The sequence below is a fragment of the Sander lucioperca genome, chromosome 24, assembly GCF_008315115.2.
Source record: "Sander lucioperca isolate FBNREF2018 chromosome 24, SLUC_FBN_1.2, whole genome shotgun sequence".
NCBI classification, from domain to species: Eukaryota; Metazoa; Chordata; class Actinopteri; order Perciformes; family Percidae; genus Sander; species Sander lucioperca.
In genome coordinates this window covers 4,226,297-4,246,663 of record NC_050196.1, presented here as the reverse complement: position 1 = coordinate 4,246,663, position 20,367 = coordinate 4,226,297, and the positions used below count along the sequence as shown (strand labels likewise).

Here is a 20,367-nt window from a genome sequence, read left to right as displayed (position 1 = left end):
TGTCAAAAAAGTGATAAAACAGTCAGTTTAGTATTTTGAAAAAAGTTACAGTATATTATGTAAAAAATGTCATAGTATAGTATGTCAAAAAAGTGATAAAAAAGTCATAGTAGTTTGTCGAAAAAAAGTCATATATTATTTTGAAAAAAGTGATAAGTCATAGTGTAATATGTCGAAAAGAAGTTATAAAAAAGTCATAGTATAGTATGTCACAAAAGGATGAAAAGTGATTGTGTGATATTATGTTGAAAAAAGTCATAGTAAAGTATCTCGAAAAAAGTGATAACAAATTCACAGTATAGTATGCTGAAAATAGTCATAGTAAATAATGTCGAAAAAAGTCATAGAAAAGTCATAGTATAGTATGTCAAAGAAAGTCTGGAAGAACACGCAAACTTCACACAAAAAGTCTAAGTCATGTAATACACACCCATTATAAACTCAGAAAAAGCTGAAAGAAGCACTAAACTTTAACAGTGAGAACACCAAACCCGAATCATTTTCTAATATTTGAAGGTTCTGTGAATAGTTTAAAGTTTTAACTGAATGACTTATGTAGGTGAAAGTATGTGGGAGGAGTAGCATTTTGAAGTGGATGTGTTATGGTTTGGACATTTCTGTTGCCTGGTTTTGTATATTTCGGTTGCCTTTATTATTATTTCTGTATGTTCCCTGTGTTGGTATATTTATTCTGTATATTTCTGTTTAGTTATCTCCTTGTTCAATGTGTTTACCCTGTCTTGACTGTGTTCTGCATGTTGTGTATTTGTTGGTTAAGTCCGGTGTTCTCTGTTGTGTTGTGTCAAGTTTCTGTGTTTAGTTGATTTCATGTTTTCTGTCGGTTGTTCCAGTTTCCTGTTTTATTTTGATAGTCTGTTTTCTGTCTTGTCATGTCTAGTTTTACTTTCTGTGTTTGCCGCCTCTGTTGATTACCCTGCCCCGCCCTGATGTGTTTCACTTGTCGTATCACCTGTCCCTCATTTGTTCATTACCTCGTGTATTTAACCTCTGTGTTTCCTTTGCCTCTTGTTGGATTGTTTTGTATCCATTTGTGTCCGTGTGTGTCCGTTGCCTTGTCTTTGTGAGTTTTTCAGTGTTCTTTTCCAGTCCCTGTACTGCCGCTTTTTGTTATCATTAAATCATCACGCTCAAACCATCTCCTGCCTGCCTGCCTCTCTCTGCATTTGGGTCCACTACCCCGTACTTGTAACAGGATGAAGCCTAAAGAGGTTGTGAAGATTTCTCCTTTGACTTTCAATGTATAAAGAAAAAAGGTTAATATTTTAAAAAAGTATGAATGGTAGAAACTAATTGAAGACAAGCACAAATGTCCTTAAAGCGCTAAACATTTTGATATTTGAATGTTTTTTGTAGCTCAAAGTATGTAGAAGAAGTAGGCGACTGAAAGAGACAGCAAACGCACTGTCCCCTAGTTTTCAGCCGGGCCCCCTGAACAGATACACAACCTCTGCCCGTGATCTCAAAGTATACGGTCCCAGGAGGTCAGAGATATAGCAGGGCCTTAAAAGTGATCAGTCAAATCTTAAAATCTATTCTCTATTCTCCATTTTAGCTGTGATATTGCGGTCTGTAAAAGAAAGACGTGTTCGAGGAGCGAGGAAGGATCTCCAAGGAACTATAGGCAAGCATACATGAGAGAAGCCTTCCCGGAAGCCATGCAGCTAAAAGCCATTGCTAACTCCGCCCAAACAGCTGACAAATTCATGTGACGCTTCAGAGGAAAGGACGTCTCAACACTCTGAAACACATTTGCTCATTGCCTCTCTCCGATGATTTGCTCGCGTCTCTCCCTTTTTTCCTGCAACTCAGCGTCAGATCGGAGACAAGACTTTGCTGTCAGTCTTGTTCTTGCAATACTGTTCTTCTGTTTGCTTCGTTGTATATCATTCACTCAACCCTGGCTCTAATGTCAGTAATCAGCTGGGGAAGTTTAATGCTGAGATCTGTTAGTTAAAGTCTTTAACTTAAGGTGGATTTTCCCAAAGAAGTTTCCCTTTCTCCGGGTCTACATAATTTGCTTCAGCCTAAGATAAAATACATCTACTTTAAATGAGAAGCTGTTAATGCCAGGATTTTTAGTAAGTGGACTTTGACTCCGTATGTGTTTCCCACCCAGGTAGATTGAGACCCGCAAAGGTAGACAAAATCCTAAATTTTTTCTCAATCAACGATCTATTTTATAGTGCACACAGACTAACGGCCTCCAGCCCCTCCCTCTTCGTAAAGTTGCGCATGTGTGACAGCACCAACAATTCACTTCAGGCTAAGAGGCTGGTAGTAACCATGGATGTAGCATGCTGCTTGTAGTGTTGTGGATTCCCGTGGGAACGTCTTCTATCAGAGTCTGGTTGTTCACCCTCCCTGCAGCTGTCTCCTCCGCTGGAGCTGATCTTTTATAATGGAGTTAACTGAAGCTAACAGGAGCTAACCGCTACCAAGTGATAACAGAGCCTGTTCCCGTTCTTCGTCTCCATGCCCGTACCCTTTAACTATAGACGCAAGCCCGAATAAAACCCGACATTTTATTAAGTTGGCTGTAAAAGTTTTTAACTTAGTTCAGAGTATTTTGAATGACAGAAATCTGTTCAGATAAGATCTTGTGCATGTAACGTTAGAGTACAAAACAGAATGTTTATTAGGATCCTAACACTTTTAAAAACAAAGAATGATCCATAACAAACAAAATGAAAAAGAATTAACTTTGGATAGCCTTAGTGTAATATGATTTAACAGGCGTTACGAAGAGACATGCGTAGACATAAGTACAGTTTTGAGATTTATAATAACATGTAACTTTCTGTATGGATCATATTATGTTTTTAAGCTTATATTGTTAATAGCCTAACGTTTCATATAACTTTTGGGCTCTGGGAAATCAGGTATTAAGTTTGTTGCACTTGTTGAAAACGGAGAGGTCAGACAACTAACTCCGCCCAAACAGCTGACGAATTCATGTGACGCTTCTGAGGAAAGGACGTCTCAACACTCTAAAACACATTTGCTCATTGCCTCTCTCCTCCGATGATTTGCTCGGATTCCCAGGCCCATTCCAACGATCTGTGTATGTAATCTTTGACTTTTATTATGTTATTCGTCGAGATATGCTTATGTGAACAGACTCTTTTTAGATTTGAGCCATCTTGTGTGTCTTTGACTATAGCCTAACTGGAATGTCATTGAATATAAGCCCCAAATCTATAATAATAATAATAATAAGAAGAAGAAGAAGAAGAAGAAGAAGAAGAAGAAGAAGAAGAAGAAGAAATAAATATAGTAGTAATAGTAACAGTAATAAATAGCTTATAAAGCCACGAGAGGCCCTATCAGGACCCATTAGCCAATTTTATCTTGTGCTGCCTGTATGTTTTCTCTTGTAGGCGAGCAAAGTCTTACATCATTCGGATTAAAAAATCTTTGATTTGTCCTGTTGTTGGTGTGTCTTGCAACATGACCAGCAATGTCAGAAATGTAAATGGTTGGTAGCTTTGCAAAGCTTAACAGTCCATCTGCGTGGTCCCTTGCACACACACATATATATATATATATATATATATATATATATATATATATATATATATATATATATATGTGCTATACCTCTCTGTCTTATGTGAATGACACTATATAGAAGTGGTGATAATTTTTTGCCTTGTAGTTGACAGCGAGCTAGGCTACTTGACAAATATGGCTGCAGGTAAAGTATTTGATTTCATGTGATATGTATTTTATTTTGTTTGAGCTATTCATCATATTTTTAAAATCAATATCATTATACCAATAATACCAATTTGTACTGTTATTTAGTGCTCAATACAGCCTTCACATCAACAGAGGACTTTTACAAAAATGAGGACAATTGCCCTTACTGCAATGTTGCCACAGTGGCAACCGGAGACCATCTAAATAAGGTCCATTTAAAATATGCAGTGTGCTTCAGAGACAATGCAGTTGGTAAGCATAATAAGACTACCATGGCTGTTCAATTTTGTTCAAGATTTCTTACCAAATTCCAGTGTCATATGTCATGTGTTATTGGCCTAATGTGTTCATTTTCACATTTGTTTTCATTTTTCCACAGACACTTTTAGTACACCCTGTCACTGTGAGGTGAAGCTGGCACAAAGGATCTATTAGCACTGTCCCAAGTGCCAATCCGTCATACAAAGAAAATATTCTTTTGAAAAACATCTGAAAACACATGGTAAGATCGCTCAAAAACACAGAAGAACAGATATTGTGTTTTTTTCCCTCAATGGACAGGGTTGATTATTCAGAGTAAGACACTCCTCCCAGGTATGTATTAACATAAGAAAAAAACTATTTGAATTGATACAGGTGCCTCAAAGGCCCAGCGACTTTGTTTTGTATAAGTCTTAGAGAACACTGCCCACTGAAGCTTATTTTATGGTAATCAATGCTATAATGACAAAAATGCAGTAGATATTTTTTTTTATATATTTCCAGTTATATCATAGCACCTAACCAAGTATTACAAGCAAGTGTCTGCACAGTGGATTTTAATTATATTGTTTTACTGCACTACAGTATGCCATGACATAACATGCTTAGTATTTGAGAAAAAGTAATGCCACATACAGCCTGTAATATGTTTCTTCTCCTTTTCTCCAGATTTGTTATCTGTGAAAGAGAAGCCAGCGGAATCTGACAAACAGAACTGTAAATCCTTTAAGTGTCCTGCATGTGATGCATGTTTTTCTAGTGCACCTACATTAAGAACACATTTGTTGTGTTTGTCCAACACGAGTTGGACAAACACAACAAAGAAACGGAACCCATCTACCTTGTGGATGAAGAGAGAGGGATTTTTGTTACAGCACAGGACAAGTCTGGACCACGGACCATAATTCATGTGTCCAAGTCCTTTTCTAGGCAGGTCCTTGACTGCGAAGTACCAAGCTGCAGGGAGTTTATGGCCATGGGCAGAGAATGCATACATTTGGACAGATTAAAGCATTTCAAGTACCACCAGCCACCTCCTCTGCTTCAGACTACTGTAATTGAGGAGATGTTCGAAAAGGGGCTGATTTCCAGCACTACTAAACAGGAATGCACAAACCTAAATGACAGAGCCACACAGGATGGGACTCCATGAGACACTTTACAGATAGAGTAGGTCTAGACCACACTCTATAATTTACAAAGCCCCAACAATTCCAATAGTTCCCCCAAGAGCAAGCATTAGCAGTGGCTATTGCGACAGTGGCGAGGAAAAACTCCCTTTTAGGAAGAAACCTCGGCAGACCCAGACTCTTGGTGGGCGGTGTCTGACGGTTGGGGTTATGACGGTACGGGATGTAGCGTGGCACAGCAGAGCATGGGTGGACGCGGTGGACGCAGCAGGACGTAGCCGGGCATTGCAGGGAATCGCAGAGCGTAGCAGGGTGTAGCAGGTCCATAGCCACAGCTGCACCCAAGACCCAGAATTACTTGACAGGCTTCCAGAACTACAATAACAAAGTGTTTCTGACCCACAGAGGGCTAAAAAATACGTAATTTATATAATATTTTTTGAGGCTTGTAGAAATTTATTTTCTACTCATAGCTGTTACTATGGAACTCAGAAAGAGTGAGAGTATCAATCTGTTTGATACTCTAAATATCAACAGAGTGGTTTCTATACATGTGTATTGTTGGGTGAAGGGTTAACCACTATAATGACCTCTTTCTTTAAAAGTAATTAGGCCAAAAATCAGTTTAGACAACTCAGCTCATTTCAAAACTATTCCTGGAAAATTGTATGACCTGACTTTTACATTTATTTTTAACTACTCTTCTTCTATAACTTGTGAGCACACTGAAGAGGCCAGCTACCAAAGACGTCAAGGATGAAGATCTTTCAGTCAACATCACCTCGAAGTGGGACCGACTGAAAAAAGAAATTATAGCCAGTGGCATCTGCGAAGGTTCGTTATTGTACTACATTTCAAATGGCGACCTAGGAATAAAGAACAAGGAATGTGACATTGAAAAAAATGTAAGTAATGACATTATTAAATTACGAAACATATCTTTCCTTCTGTTTAAGACTTGAAAACCCACAACCCGTATTCAGCGGAGTTGACACACTCCTCTTTTGTGCTGTGGATGGGACCAGCTACTAGAGTTGGGGATGTGCTACCTAAGACTGAGATCCTGAAAGGTTTCCATAGTAAGCCAACAACAGACCCCAAAATGCAGAAGGATCGACGCCTCAATGAGGATGAGCTTCTTCGGTTGATTGAATCAAAGAAGGTGATTTATATTTTTAAATCAGTGGTAATTTATTCTGCTTATTTTCTCTATTACACATTTCGTTGTACTGCTGCAGGTAGAGTTCATATTTACCTCGGAAATTATATTGTGCTTCTCTTTCTGTATTATGCCACCTACAGGCAAGCAAGAGTGAGCTAATTAAAGTTTGCTCTGATCTGGGTGTTCCCACTGAGGGATCTGAGACTGATTTGATCAACCGACTTGAGGAAATGCTCCTCTACAAGGATATTTATCCAAAAATGTTTGCTAAGCTGCAGAAAACAGGGGGTAAGGACATAAATATATACTTATTTTTTTACATCTACCAGTGTTACTTTATTTAATGGAAATGTGGTTATTACTATAACAGATTTTGATAGATATTGCATCTTTATGTACTCTCTTTTTGTGCTTTTTCTTTGACTTCACCTGCAAGTATACAGTTTAGGAACAAATGAATATGACTATGACAGTGTTTTGCAAATTCAAATACTTGTTCTTCTATTGGTAACATCAGTTATCATCATTTGTCTCCATCTAGGTGGTGTACTGCACATGGGCTACTCTCACTCAGTTGCTTATTACTGCTCCCCACTTCTGTGGCAGGAAAGTGCAAGGGACCACGCAGATGGACTGTTAAGCTTTGCAAAGCCACCAACCATTTACATTTCTGACATTGCTGGTCGTGTTGCAAGACACACCAACAACAGGACAAATCAAAGATTTTTTAATCCGAATGATGTAAGACTTTGCTCGCCTACAAGAGAAAACATACAGGCAGCACAAGATAAAAGTCTACCAGTAAATCTTCCTTGGATGAAAAATCTTCTGTACAGGAGGAATAATACCAACCCCCAAAAGGATGTAAATCCTGGAGAACATTTGCAAAGGCCACATCCCATTACAGGCACTGCTGAGCGATACTCTTTGTATGACCGCTTCCATCAAATAAATCAAACCCGGCCGGAGGAAGTACTCCGCAGCCTCAACCTTGTCCCTGATTTGTGCAGTTTTGTCAAATCCTGTCATGATTGTGAGTTTCTGTTATGTTCTGTTTCCTATTTTATTTTGAAATCTGTTTTCTCCTTTGCCTTGTCTAGATTACTTCCTGTCTTTAGATTCCCGCCCTTGTGATTGTCTTATTTGTTTCACCTGTTTGCCCAGCCTAGTGTCACCTGTCCCTTGTTAGTCCTTGTTACCTGGTTTATTTAGTCTCTGTTCTGTCGTCGGTTCATTGTATTCTGTTGCTGTTTGTGCATGGAGTCAACCTTTTGTCTCTGAGTTCCAGTTTTGAGATCCTGTTCTGTTGTACTGGAATTAGTTTTTGCCTGTTACCTTCTGGACTCTTTTGGTATATACTTCATTTTTGTTGGTTAAATAAATCCTCAAGCAACAAACTTCCTCCTGCTCTCTGCATTTGGGTCCTCCATTCCCTGCAACTTGTGACAATTCCTCAGAGGCAGAACAAAAAAACAGAGAGCTGTCCTTTCACCGATACTTCCTCTGTCAAATGAAGGAGACACATTTCTTGTTTTGTACAACGTTGGTCTTCCATTTGCACGACAACATAAATCAGACATTCATCAAAAAAATGGAGACACAAACCAAGGAAAATCTTCAAATTGGGCCAGATGGACGGTTGAGGCTTACAAGTACAGTAGCATGTAGCACAAGCATGTAGTTCAATCCATTGAGTTAACACTGATTTCTGTTTTTTTTTCTTTCTTTGCCCCCCTCCCTCAAAAAAGGTAAAACTGCTTGAGCTGTACAAGGCACCAGCAACAGACTATGCCATTGTTCAGGTGGACCAGGCATTAGTTTATCTGGCTGACCTTTTAAGTATTTGCCCACAACGTCTCCTAGAAGATGACCTCCACACCTCATATCCATGGCTTACAGATGATGTAAGTAGACATGAATGCATGTGATGTGTCATTACACCAACGTTTTAAATAGTGACAGCTTTACTTGTTCCTTTACAGGCAGTGAATGCGAGAGTTCTCCAGCTGGCAAGACCTCTGGAGAATGTATTTTTGTAAGTTTTATTGTAATTTGTCTTTGTTATGGATAGTGCATACAAAAACAGTGTGCAGCTACCCAAAAGCCATTGCTCTTTTTACAGGCGTTTACTTTGCAAACATTTAATTTCACGGCTTGGTGGAGGAATTGGATAAATGGGGAATCAATCAGCTTCCGCCATTTGCATTGCATCCAGGTATGCATGTGTTTTATCTGCATATTCTTTTGCTTTATCTTAGAAAATAAACTACTGTCACAACTGATAACTTCATAATTGTGACAGTGTAACAGAAGAAAACATTATTCCTTAGTGTTGCAGCTGTAATTTGGTGTTAAATATTTTTTTAATCAAGGCTCAAAGGTTCTGTTTCCACGGGTTGTTGGCCATCAAACCCCAGAGACTGGTAATCATTTCATTCTGTGGGTGAGTACTGCTGTGAAACTGAGAGGGTTTTTTTCTTAAGACTTTTCAGGGACATTGCTATCTTTTTTTTTTTAAGAGATACAGGATAGAAGGTGGGAAGGTCCAGGGCCAGATTAAAACCTGACATGACTATTATGCTATGCCCATTGCCACTGAGCCACCATGGATAACCATAAAAAGGCTTCAGTAATTTTTATTTGCATGTAGTGCACTGCACTATACTTATACTGGCCATTTTGTTGACAGGTATTTGATGGCTCAAAAACAGAAATCCGAGTCTACAATTCCCTTGAAAAGTACACCTTGATTTCTCAACCCGATATGGACCTTCTAAGGTATGTAAACACATTTATTCTAATAAACTGTGACATTATATGAAAAATATAACACTGAATGATACATCTGTTGTTTTTAGCCTTGCATTTCAGAACAAATGGAGGCTGAAGGAATGGTCCATTTCATATCCAGACCAGTGGAGACAGAAAGATGGCGTCAACTGTGGTGTCTTCGTCTGCACTGTAAGTACTAGTTTTGTAAAAGGAAAAAAATAATAATAATAATTTAGCCTACCCCTTCTTGGTATTGTCAAATTATTTAAGGAATTGCTATTGTTTTAAAAGATAGTATACTTAGGTTATTACATAGATTAACTTAATTTTGTACAAACATGTATTAGAGTTGTTAAAACAATGCACCAAGTACCAGATTCACAGATTGGAGCTGACCTTGTGCACTGTCAGCTGCACATAGTTTATTGGCAATATTACATCAGGAAGAAAATTATCTTCAAATCTTAAGCTTTGTACAGTTCAACTAAATGTTCGTAGTGTAGGATCAATGTAGCATCTGGATCACAGTTGGCATTAGCACACTCTGAATCAGGCCCAGTGACTGTATTTGTTGTAGCTGCTCCTTCATTCACACCTGTCATGTCTCTTGAAATTGTAGGCCGTTGAATCCACATGTGCAGAAGGAGGACTGGGTGAAATGCGAGACATGCAATGGCTGACTGCACAAAGACTGTGCCTGTTATGAGCCCAGTCAGGCATTTTCACATGTGGGTGTGACCTGCCTGGGCCATACGCCTTCACCAGGTTTGACCAATCTTCAACCTTCTCCTACTAATTTAATCAATTAAACACCTGAATATGCATGACAGTAACTGCTGTGGGAATTTAGCTGCAGCTTCTATAAAGACTGAAGCAGGACATCATAGGGTCTTTTATGGGTTCTTTTATACTGTCAAACGGCAGTACATAAACATTCTCTTCATCTTCCTCTATCACTTAGTTCACACAACACAAATGCCACCTTGTGGTCTAAAAGTGCAACATCAAACAACATGAAATCGTGTTTGAATTTAACCTAACCTTGCTTTTAACTGCATTTTTTTTAACCATCTGAACCATTCCACCATCATGAAATGTAACTTATAAATTAATAATAATGAACAAAGAATACAACAACCATTCTTTGACAAATGTGACATATTGTACTGTGCTGTATTGCTGCTTGTTTGTTTTATGTACTTTGCAGTACTTTGACCTGCCTCAAGAACAAAGGGGTTGAAGGCCTAATTTCCAAGGAAAGAATAAAGATTTGCATTGTTTATTCCAAATCCAACAGGATGTTCCTTTGGCAAAACCCTGGGGGAAACCGTGCCCTGAAAATAATCCTTAACGGAAAGCCAACATGTTTCAATGAGAAACACGTAAGTAATATTTTTTTAAAAGATTTTTTTTTTTTTTTTTAAAAGTGGCATTTTGTCAAAGGGTGTATGAATAAATGTTTATTTACCCTTACTATGTCCAACAGATGAATGACCTCATTGATTTGATAAAGCCAAAGTTGTCGTTGGATTACAGCCTCCTCCCAAACATTGACTTTGTCATTGATGTCATGGTGCCAGAGGTATGTTCCAATTTTAGTTGAAGAAAGACCTAAAGGTATCCATTAATGTCACAGTTCTACCATTCTAACAGAATTTAGCTTACTGTCACTTGATCACCCATAAATATAATTACATTTGTTAATTTAACATTAATAAAGCTGGTAATGTGTCCTCTTCCTTGTTTGTTTTTTTTCCTATGTTGTCCTGAACTAAAATGTTTTGTTTTATGCAGGCCACAATTGACATCCTGGTGAGATTTGAGGGTTTTTCCAGATTTTATGCAGAGAAAATCCTTGCAATGATGGAGTGATCAGGTGCTGGATCAATCAAGATGATTCGACTGTTACTTTTGTTACTGCACTGTAGGCTACTTGAGTTGAATTTTTAAAGAAAGTTTTAAATTTTTGTTTCAAATTTCATTTGATGTTGCTTTGTTACTCATCTCTACATTTTTTTTTTCCTCCACTACATTTATTTGACATTAGTTTCTAGATCAAGATTTGATACAAAGGGTAATGTGACAAGCTTTTAAAATGCAACACACTGATAAAGTTTAAACCAGTCAGGAAGACACAGACCTGCATAGTTGAGTACTACTCATAAAACTACTAATAATAATCATAATTGAATCATTGTTATGATTTCTATTAATAGTAATGATCAATAATATTTGACAGACAAAAGAATTTTAATTTTATTTGGGGTGCATTATGTTGGCAGGATAATTTAAAAGGCAACTGCGACTACATTTTTTGTACAGCCCTATTTCTGATACCGTGGTGGCAGAAATTTAGCCATGGTGGGCGCCACTACAAAATCAACAGAGGAAAAACTAACACAGCTCTTCATAATCAATAATAACAATCATATATCTGATGTAGTGTATTTTACAGACAAAGAGTATGATCTCTGACATTTATCAAGGTAACAGTGCTGCCAAAACGACAGGAAAGGGGAGAAAATACTAAAGCCGCTTCACAGACCACTGAGGAGTTGGTCACGACCAGTGTCTCTAGCACCCCTAGTGGCAGTATCCACTGGTCCCTGCCAGAGACCATGGTCCCGGGACAGACCACGGAATCAGCTAAAACCCCTGCTGGCACAGGCCGCATGGGCCACCATGCCCCATATTCTGTTGGCAAAGGTACATTTTTGGTGGCCCAAATGTAAATCTTTTTCGTCCCCTTCCCCTTCTTTCCTCTGGCTCTTTGCACTGGATATGCAAAAGAGCTGTTCACTAAGCCCAGGGTAAATGTGCCTGTACAAAGCTTACAGCAGGATTATTCAACTACACTGTTCAAGGGGACACATTTTAAGAAGGCTAATACTGAGTGAGGAGAAAGAATAAAGAATGCAGACATCATGGGCATGGTCCGGTGACGTCATTCACGTGCATATTAAGTAGCCATGCTGGGGGGAGGGGCTGGTTTGTCTCTGGCAGCAGCTAAGTTTACAGAAATTTCAAGGATTAGTAGCAAACTAATAAATAGTTACATTACAAACCGGAAGCTTTCGTTTTAGCTGGTTTGTAAAACAGCTATTTGCAGAGTAGCATGCTGTAAGCTAGTTGTGTAAAACAGTGCGGTGGACGAGAGCAGCAGATGTTAGTTAGCCTACCTTGTGTCGGGTTCGTTCCGTGGAATGGACGAGTAGCCTACACTGGATGTTTTCTACAGAGATGATGTAGCTGCCTGTTTGCAGCTTAAAATGATCCCAAACTTACTATTGTTTTCTCTTGCCTGTCTCTTCTCTTAACTCCTCACTATAGTTACTGTCTTCCTTCATTTTGTAATCTGCGCCATCAGTCCCGCCCTTCAATAGCATTTATTGGCCAGACGTCCATGCTTACCCAAGGTAACGTAACCCCATTGGTACAAGTCCGATCCCCTGACCAATCGTCTTAACCACTCGAGGTCAATGCCTAACCCCAACCAATCGGGCTGCTTCGTAAGGGGGACTTGGTGTGGCCATAGTGGGATTTGTAAATTTGCATGCAGCAATGGATATAATATCACACAAACTTTACAAGATCAACTTAAATAAACATAAAACAAATGAACAACTCATAGTTTGCAAAAAATAACTAAAAAAATTAATACTTCGTAAAATGGCAATAAATACCTTTTAATGGCCTTAATTTTTACTAATTTGATTTACCTTTTAATACTTTTTAAAACCCCGCGGACACCTTATTAGGTCCTCCCTTATGTCACAATATCATGTTATTACAAAACAAATAGATATGCAAATACAGCTAACATTTACAAATATGGTTTAACAAATATGGTAAAATAAGCATGTATGTAGTGTATTTTGGTTCTATAGTTATCTAGTTTCGTTCAATATACCAATACTCCTGGCCAACTTCATGCATTTTTCATAGACTTTCAATTATTTCATTATCAATTACTATTTATACATCTGTATGTATAGTACAATATCCAAATATCATGAATTTAGTTCCAAATATCATCTTGGTTTTGTGCCATATCCCTCACACCTCAATCCCCCAAGAAATATACACACTGAACAGCTGCTTCAGTCTGAAAGAGTCCTCCAGCCTTCCTTGAGTACAGGAGCGGAGCCAACCACTAACGATCAAATCAGGATCACATGAGTAGAGCCGACAGGGAGAAGCAAAACAAGGGGGGAGCTTGTAGCACTCACGTGTTGGGTTCTCATGTGTGTCTTTAAAGTTCCACTCTCTGTAAAAGCTTTCTTACAGACTGAGCAGCTAAATGGTTTCTCTCCTGTGTGGATTCTCATGTGTTTCTGTAAATTCCCACTCTCTGTAAAAGCTTTCTTACAGACTGAGCAGCTAAATGGTTTCTCTCCAGTGTGAATTCTCATGTGTCTCTTTAAACTTGCCCTCTCTATAAAAGCTTTCTTACAGACTGAGCAGATACATTGTTTCTCTGCTGTGTGGGTTCTCATGTGTCTATGTAAAGTTCTACTCTCTGTAAAAGCTTTCTTACAGACTGAGCAGCTAAATGGTTTCTCTCCTGTGTGGATTCTCATGTGTATCTGTGAGTTTCCACTCTGTCCAAAATCTTTCTTACAGACTGAGCAGCTAAATGGTTTCTCTCCTGTGTGGGTTCTCATGTGCCTTGTCACATTTCCATTGGTGCCAAATCTTTTCCCACACTCAGAGCAGCTAAATGCTTTCTCACCAGTAGTACATCTTGAATCACTAACAGGGAATCTATCATCATTCAGAGAGTTTAAACCTGACTGAGGTTCTCTGGTCTCCTTCCAATCAGCACTGTCATCAGTCTCAGGTTCAGAAGAGTCTTCAGTCTCGTCATCAGTAGCTGGTTGTAAATGTGTATCTGGATCTGATTTCATGGCTGGTTCTGGTCCTCCACAGTCCTCTCCATCAGCTTCTGTTTTGATCCCTTCAGTTTGTCTTTGATGAAGCTGTGAGAACTCAGGTTTCTCTTCATCATCTTCACTCTTCACAGGGACCAGAGTGAATGTGAACTTGGTGAAATCAGCCTCCTCAGGCCCTTGAAGCTGCTCTTCATCTTGACTGATCTGGAGTTCTTCCTGTTCTTCTTTAATGTGTGGGGGCTTTGTGTCCTCCTGGTCCAGACTGGAGCTCCACTCCTGCTGATGTTCTTCACCAACAATCACTTTCTGGACATCTGAAGGTAAAGGTGAAACACAAACTAACAGCTATTAATGTGAATCTTAACAATACTTTGATAAGTAGCTCTATTCACTCTCATAATAATTAGGGGTGTCAGGATTTTCAATTCAATCTTCGATTTAAAAAAAAAAAAAATTCCAGCACTGACATTCACAATAACAAGGGGGACATGAATGCAATATGAGTTTACAGAGGGTCAGCTGAATGCACCATGAAGTCCAGTTGGAGTCAACAAGCTTTAACAATCGTTTGTTTACATAACTCACAGAAAGTAAGGCAAAAATGCCGTTACACTGGTAGCTCAAAAGAAGCATGAGGATTGTCCAGTTCTGTTGTTTCTAGGGATGCAACAATTATAGGCTTTGTTGGTATGATTATGGTCTGAAAAATAATCACGGTTTCATGATTATGCATTATTTCACTGCTAATGTATGAAATCAGATGAACACTAGATTTTAATGTTATGTATTCCTGCCTTTTGAAAGACAAATAACAGTAACAGTTTTGAATGTTTTGAAAATGATTATATGATCAACCTTTTTATTTTATTTAATTTGAAAAGATTAGAGACTAGAGGTAAATCAGACACACCACAAACAAGGGCCAAGTTGGCAACAGTGTTGTCCTTAAGAAGTTGGACCTTTTTATGGCTAGAAACGGCCCTGCTAGCTGGTGTGTCTAAAAGCTGGAGGAGCTGCTAGACAAGATGCACTACTCATGGGGAGATTAGCAGCATGTTGCCAATGCTGGATAAGCATTTATTTACAAATACTGTGTCACTTGTCAGACAATCTGGCGAAAACGCAGGTCTTTCAATTTATTGTGAATGCCTGCGACAAAAAGTTGTGAATGATTCATCTTTTGGAGAAAAGCAACCCAACGTTACCCTATCAGTCCCTCCAGGATTTCGCTGCCTTTTTTTGAGATCGTTGCGGCCCAAAATGCCTGATTTTGCGGGAGCTTTTGTAAAAAGTTGTGATAAAAGTTGCAATGTCTTTTGCATGTTGAAGTTGCGGGAGACAGTGAAAGTTGCAAAAAAAAAGTTTTTATATAGTACGGAGCCCCCCTGGTCCCACTTTGTCAAAAAAATTAATTATAACTATCTCATGGCCTCAAGATAGTATCTCGTGGCCTCAAGATACTATCTCGTGGCCTGGCCTCAAGATAGTAGTGTCCAAAGTGTCTTGAAGCCACAAGCTAGTATCTTGAGGCCACGAGATAGTATCTTGAGGCCACGAGATACTATCTTGAGGCCACGAGATAGTTATAATTAATTTCTTTGACAAAGTGGGACCAGGGGGGCTCCGTAATATAGTTCTTTAAAAATTAAACCTGGTTTGGGAAGAATAAAACTACTCTGGGCTGAGATTTCCTAGTAGCCTTACCAAAAAGGCTCAGGATGCTGGAAATGTTGGTATAATATGAAAATGGCTGGTGGGTTTGAGACAAAAAATAATAATTTATTGAATGAATCAAATCTGAATATATGTGTCCGTGGCTTGTTGATCTTTACATTGTTAGTTAATTTCCTATCCTGGCCTGGCCCACACATTCATACGGTTTGACAAAGTAATGTTACTTATTGGACTTTAACTTATCATTGCACTTACAATAACGAGCATAGCTGTCCTCAATTTAGGTCATTCTGTCGTCTCATCTCCGGTTTTTCCTGCAGCCACCGTGTGTGTGTGTGTGTGTGTGTGTGTGCGCGCGCCAGTCACGGGGGTAATTGAGCAGCCCTGCCCACTGCAGAGAGCCGACAGGATTGAAACAGCAGAAGCTTTCAGCGACTTTAGAGAAAAAAACGTCACAGCATACATTGATGTTAAAATGTATACAGGTTGGCAGGACGGACTGAAATGTTTTGCACGGTCTTTCGCTGTACGTTTTGTTGGTAAATATAAGATGTTTGAGTCAGTCACACACGTCTCGTCTTCATCAGAAACAAGGAAATGATCAACCCGTGGCTGTTATCACTCCCGCTTGGTCATTGGCTCTCAGAGTCACATACCGATGGCACGTTGGACTGCTGGGATTGGTTGAAGTCGCGGGAAACTTCAGGTTATTGGTCAAATTTGCAGAAAAGTTGTGGCGATTGGTCAAAATTGCGAGTTGCACTAAATTCGCGGTGATTGGTTGAATTCGCGTGAATTGGCGCAATCACGACTTCGCGAAATCCTGGAGGGACTGCCCTATGGTGGACAATTAGGTTACCGCTGATCATGCTTGTAAGTCTGCTTTTCACTTACCAGGAAACATCTTTGCCTATACCGCTGCCACAAAATGTTCTAAACACTATGAAGGTAAAAAAACCAAACAAGCACTGAACTGCCCAGGAGTTTGTGGTGATTGTTTTCTGCCATACTTAAAGCTACACTGTGTAAGAATTTTTCCCATCTAGTGGTGAAATTGTATATGACAACCAATGGAATATTACTTTCTAGTAGTAGGAAGCCTGGGACTGTCAGTCAGTAAACAAGGAAGTGATGTCCTAACTGAAGCCCCGCCTTGATGAGATGTCTGACATATTGCATTGCCAATTGAACAAAGAGACCAAAAAAGCGCTGTGACCAAGTAAATGTTGATGCAATAGACTGGGGCCGCCGTTTCGCTGGCACATTGAATTGCCAATTGAATAAAGAGACAAAAAACCATGGCAATATGAAATGTAATTGATTGTGCTTTCATTCAAATTTTTATACAAAATTGAAACTTTGCATATTGAATTGTCAATTGTAAAATACATATTCAAATTGAATGACAAAATTGCAAACTGAATTGACAATTGCAAAATGCACTGCCATTTGAATAAAGAGACCAAAAAACTTCCATAGTCTATATCCTTGACGTTCCACTTCTGGGATTGCTCCGGTGCCGCAGGAAATTCCACCGGATGCATGTATTTTCCGTTTCCTTCCGCTTTCATTGTGTTGGAATTTAAATTTTTTTTGATTAATGAGGACTATTGTTGACTGCTCCTCAGATCTCTACATGGTAAATTGAGACAGCTAGCTAGACTATCTGTCCAATCTGACTTGTCTCTCGCACGACTATTTTGCAGCGGCTCTGTGCAGAGTTTAGTCCATGACAATTCTGATTGGTTTAAAGAAATGCCATAAAACCAGAGCATGTTTTCCTCCCATCCCCTAATGCTATGTGGAGTAGCCAGACCCTCCTTCAGGGCGCTTTGGAGGAGGGTCTGGAAAAGCGAGACCAATTAGCTGACGTTGCAGTTAACTGCAAAGTAAGCTTCTCCAGTGCTGCGTTCAAACGCTGTCGAAAATTTTACAATCATTTCGAAATTACTTTTAAAATAGCCCAGTAAACATTGCTGGGAAGTATTCAGGTACTACAACATGAACCGAAAACACTTGTTACCAGGTGGCTGTTGTTATAATAAATATGTACCAAAATGACTTTAAATAGGCTGAATTAGCAGCTCAGAAGAGCAGAAAGGGCTACTCGGCAGTCTGCTAACTTGTTGGTCAGCCTACCAGTATAAGCTGCTCTATTTAAAACTACAAAAACGTGCATGCAGGCTCAAATTCAACGATGTTGTTTATCGGGATAAAGCAATAAGCAGAAGGAAACTCCACTAACTGCTAGGCTAATTTAAAGTGCAATGGTACAGCGGCGTTAATGTTTCCACCTCAGCTGAGAACAGAGAAATGTCTATGCCTTACCTACCGTGTATTATATTTAACGTTACCTGTAGAAATAACTCATAATAATGGGAGACAAAATAGAAATCCCCTATATATTTAATGGACTGTCCATCCTCTTGTGCAAAGCTGAAGTGACGAGCAACTTGACTTTATTCTCCATAATCTCTTAAATATAGGATAGATAATGATAACTAACAATGATAACTAAACAATGGTTATTGTATTTCATTGATTATTATATATCATATGACACGGTATATGAACTTCTGTAACTTTCACCAGTAAAAATATGTAACCAAATACAAGGCTCCAAATAGGCCTGCACGCTATTGGAAAATACTGACGTTGCAAAAAAAAAATTTCTGCGATATATATGAAAAAAAAGAAATTTTTACAAGATGACATAAATAGCTCTATTTGGAAATAATAAATCATTCTCGACTACTGGGGTGATTTTGTAGGGGAGTGCATCTACATAGAAAATAAAAAAGGAACTTTTCTAATGTCAACCATACTTTATTGAACTTTAATGCTTTACAAACACCAAAGCAAGTAAGGCTGTGACTACTCTTCTGAAGAGATTTTAGAGAGGGACATTAGGTAGATAAATACACTGGTTGACTACGTTTCCAGCACCGTGGCTCCGAACCGTAACGTTAGCTGGGACGGACGCCTTGTTTCTTTAGGCTAACTATATTAGCTTTAGCCTGGCTGGTAGCAGCTTTCTGCGGTGAAAAATGGCAGGGAGATGTCGTGATTACGTTGCATTAATCAGGTGATTTAGTTTGTCTTTGCAGCGAACATAAAACACTGAGTACTGTAGCTTCACTACCCATGGAAAAGTATGTGCATCACTACGTCAGCTGCAGCTGTCGCTTACGGTACTTTTCTAGACACGGAGAGCCTCGCTTCACCATTACAACAAACTCAGTTGGACTAGCGTTACGTCACATACACACGTTGCCCACATGGCCCCGTCTTAAAGGGGAAGGGTCGGCTGCTAACAATCATGTAAAAGGAGAACGGTGAAAGTTCACTTTTCTATCAAGCAGCAAAAAAGTTTTAGCGTCAACATACTGCGGTGTGACTATCGCGAATGCGCACATCGCAATGTAGACAATGAAGCAAAATATTGTGCAGCCCTAGCTCCAAACTAACTTTTTTTTACTAGGAGCACTGTAGCCCACAACTGAAATGTTTTAGGGGCACATGCAGAACAGACCTGCAATGCAATTTCTTACATTTCCCACATTTTAACTGTATTACTGATTAATGCTTTGGTAATAAATACAGAAACTACAATCTGCTGTCATATATTTTAGTTCACAGTCACTGAACTTTATTTTAATGGTGCTTAAAGGAACACGCCGACTTAGCTTAGCCTAGCACAGATCCTGAAGGTAATTGGTTCCAACTAGCCTACTGCTCCCAATAAGTGACAAAATAACACCAACATGTTCCTATTTGCATGTTGTGATTTGTATAGTCACAGCATGTACAAATAACAAGGTCACATGAGACACAGCCATCTTCTAACCGTATACAAACTGGGAACTATGTTCTTAGAAAGGCGAAGCAGTGCTACTTCTGCTACTTGGGCGGAGTGATATGCTTGCAGCACCTGAGAAGCCCCGAGCAGGGAGTACCAATGCTTCGTCTTTCTGAGAATATAGTTCCCTTTTTATATACGGTTAGAAGATGGCTCTGTCTCTGTGACCTTGTTATTTGTCAGGGCTCTAGAGTGCAACCAATTTGGTCGCAAATGCGACCAAAATTTGTAAGGGTGCGACTAAGATTTTTCCTAGGTCGCACCGGTGCACCTAACGTCCTCGCATCCGCTGCCTCTCTACGGACGAAGCAATGTCGTTTATATCGATATGGTTTAATGTTGCGTTACATGACCCATTTCTTCTGTAAAGCCTTGCCTGTGTTTGGATCTCTCCTCCGCGCCGCCCCCATTCACTCACTCCCCTGCAACATGGAGAGACATAGCACCGCCGGTCCATACTACTGACATTTGTCTACAGTTTTAATTGTTATTAACACAGCTGTATATTGTTAAGTATGAGAGGGAAACATGTATTGGTACCAGTGTTTCCACTGGTAACTCTGTTATTGCGGCCGCCACGGCGAAAAACACATTAGAAGTTATTAAATGCAACTAACTTCAGTTCGTTGAGTAATAGCTTGTAAGACGGAGCCTGCTGGACCTGGGCGAGAGATGTGACCCATGGCCACATTATCATAGTTCATAAAAATGCAGCGCAGTGACGATACAGACATTTCATAGCCTACACAAGACGCGTGTAACGCGGCTGACCCGCCAAAGCGCATTCGACCCGTGCTGGAGCAATTCATAATGAGTCAGCCGTCACTCTGAGTAGCATACGTTTCAGTCCATTGCACTCCCCCTCTCTTTCAGTCTGTTTTTTTTTAAAGATTTTGG

At 39.4% G+C, this 20,367-nt stretch overlaps 1 protein-coding gene and 3 long non-coding RNA genes across 4 annotated transcripts in view; 3 read left to right on the top strand and 1 right to left on the bottom strand.

Moving 5' to 3' along the window:
- Positions 1-3,788: 3,788 nt before the first annotated feature.
- LOC118494420 lies at positions 3,789-5,127 on the top strand. The gene is made up of 4 exons (XR_004896542.1): positions 3,789-3,972; positions 4,100-4,222; positions 4,282-4,314; positions 4,651-5,127. It is a non-coding gene; the product is annotated as an uncharacterized LOC118494420 (long non-coding RNA).
- Positions 5,128-7,958: 2,831 nt separating this feature from the next.
- Positions 7,959-8,489, top strand: LOC116057813. The gene is made up of 3 exons (XR_004106889.2): positions 7,959-8,177; positions 8,256-8,300; positions 8,396-8,489. It is a non-coding gene; the product is annotated as an uncharacterized LOC116057813 (long non-coding RNA).
- A 971-nt stretch (positions 8,490-9,460) lies between these two features.
- Positions 9,461-11,015, top strand: LOC118494418. The gene is made up of 4 exons (XR_004896540.1): positions 9,461-9,810; positions 10,253-10,427; positions 10,532-10,627; positions 10,840-11,015. It is a non-coding gene; the product is annotated as an uncharacterized LOC118494418 (long non-coding RNA).
- Positions 11,016-12,911: 1,896 nt separating this feature from the next.
- LOC118494417 (zinc finger protein 79-like) overlaps positions 12,912-20,367 on the bottom strand; it is a 29,125-nt gene continuing 21,669 nt past the window's right edge. The window contains exon 4 of the mRNA XM_035998353.1: positions 12,912-13,625. Within this exon, the coding sequence (XP_035854246.1) occupies positions 13,206-13,625 (420 nt within the window). The 3' untranslated portion in view covers positions 12,912-13,205. The remainder of the gene's footprint in view (positions 13,626-20,367) is intronic.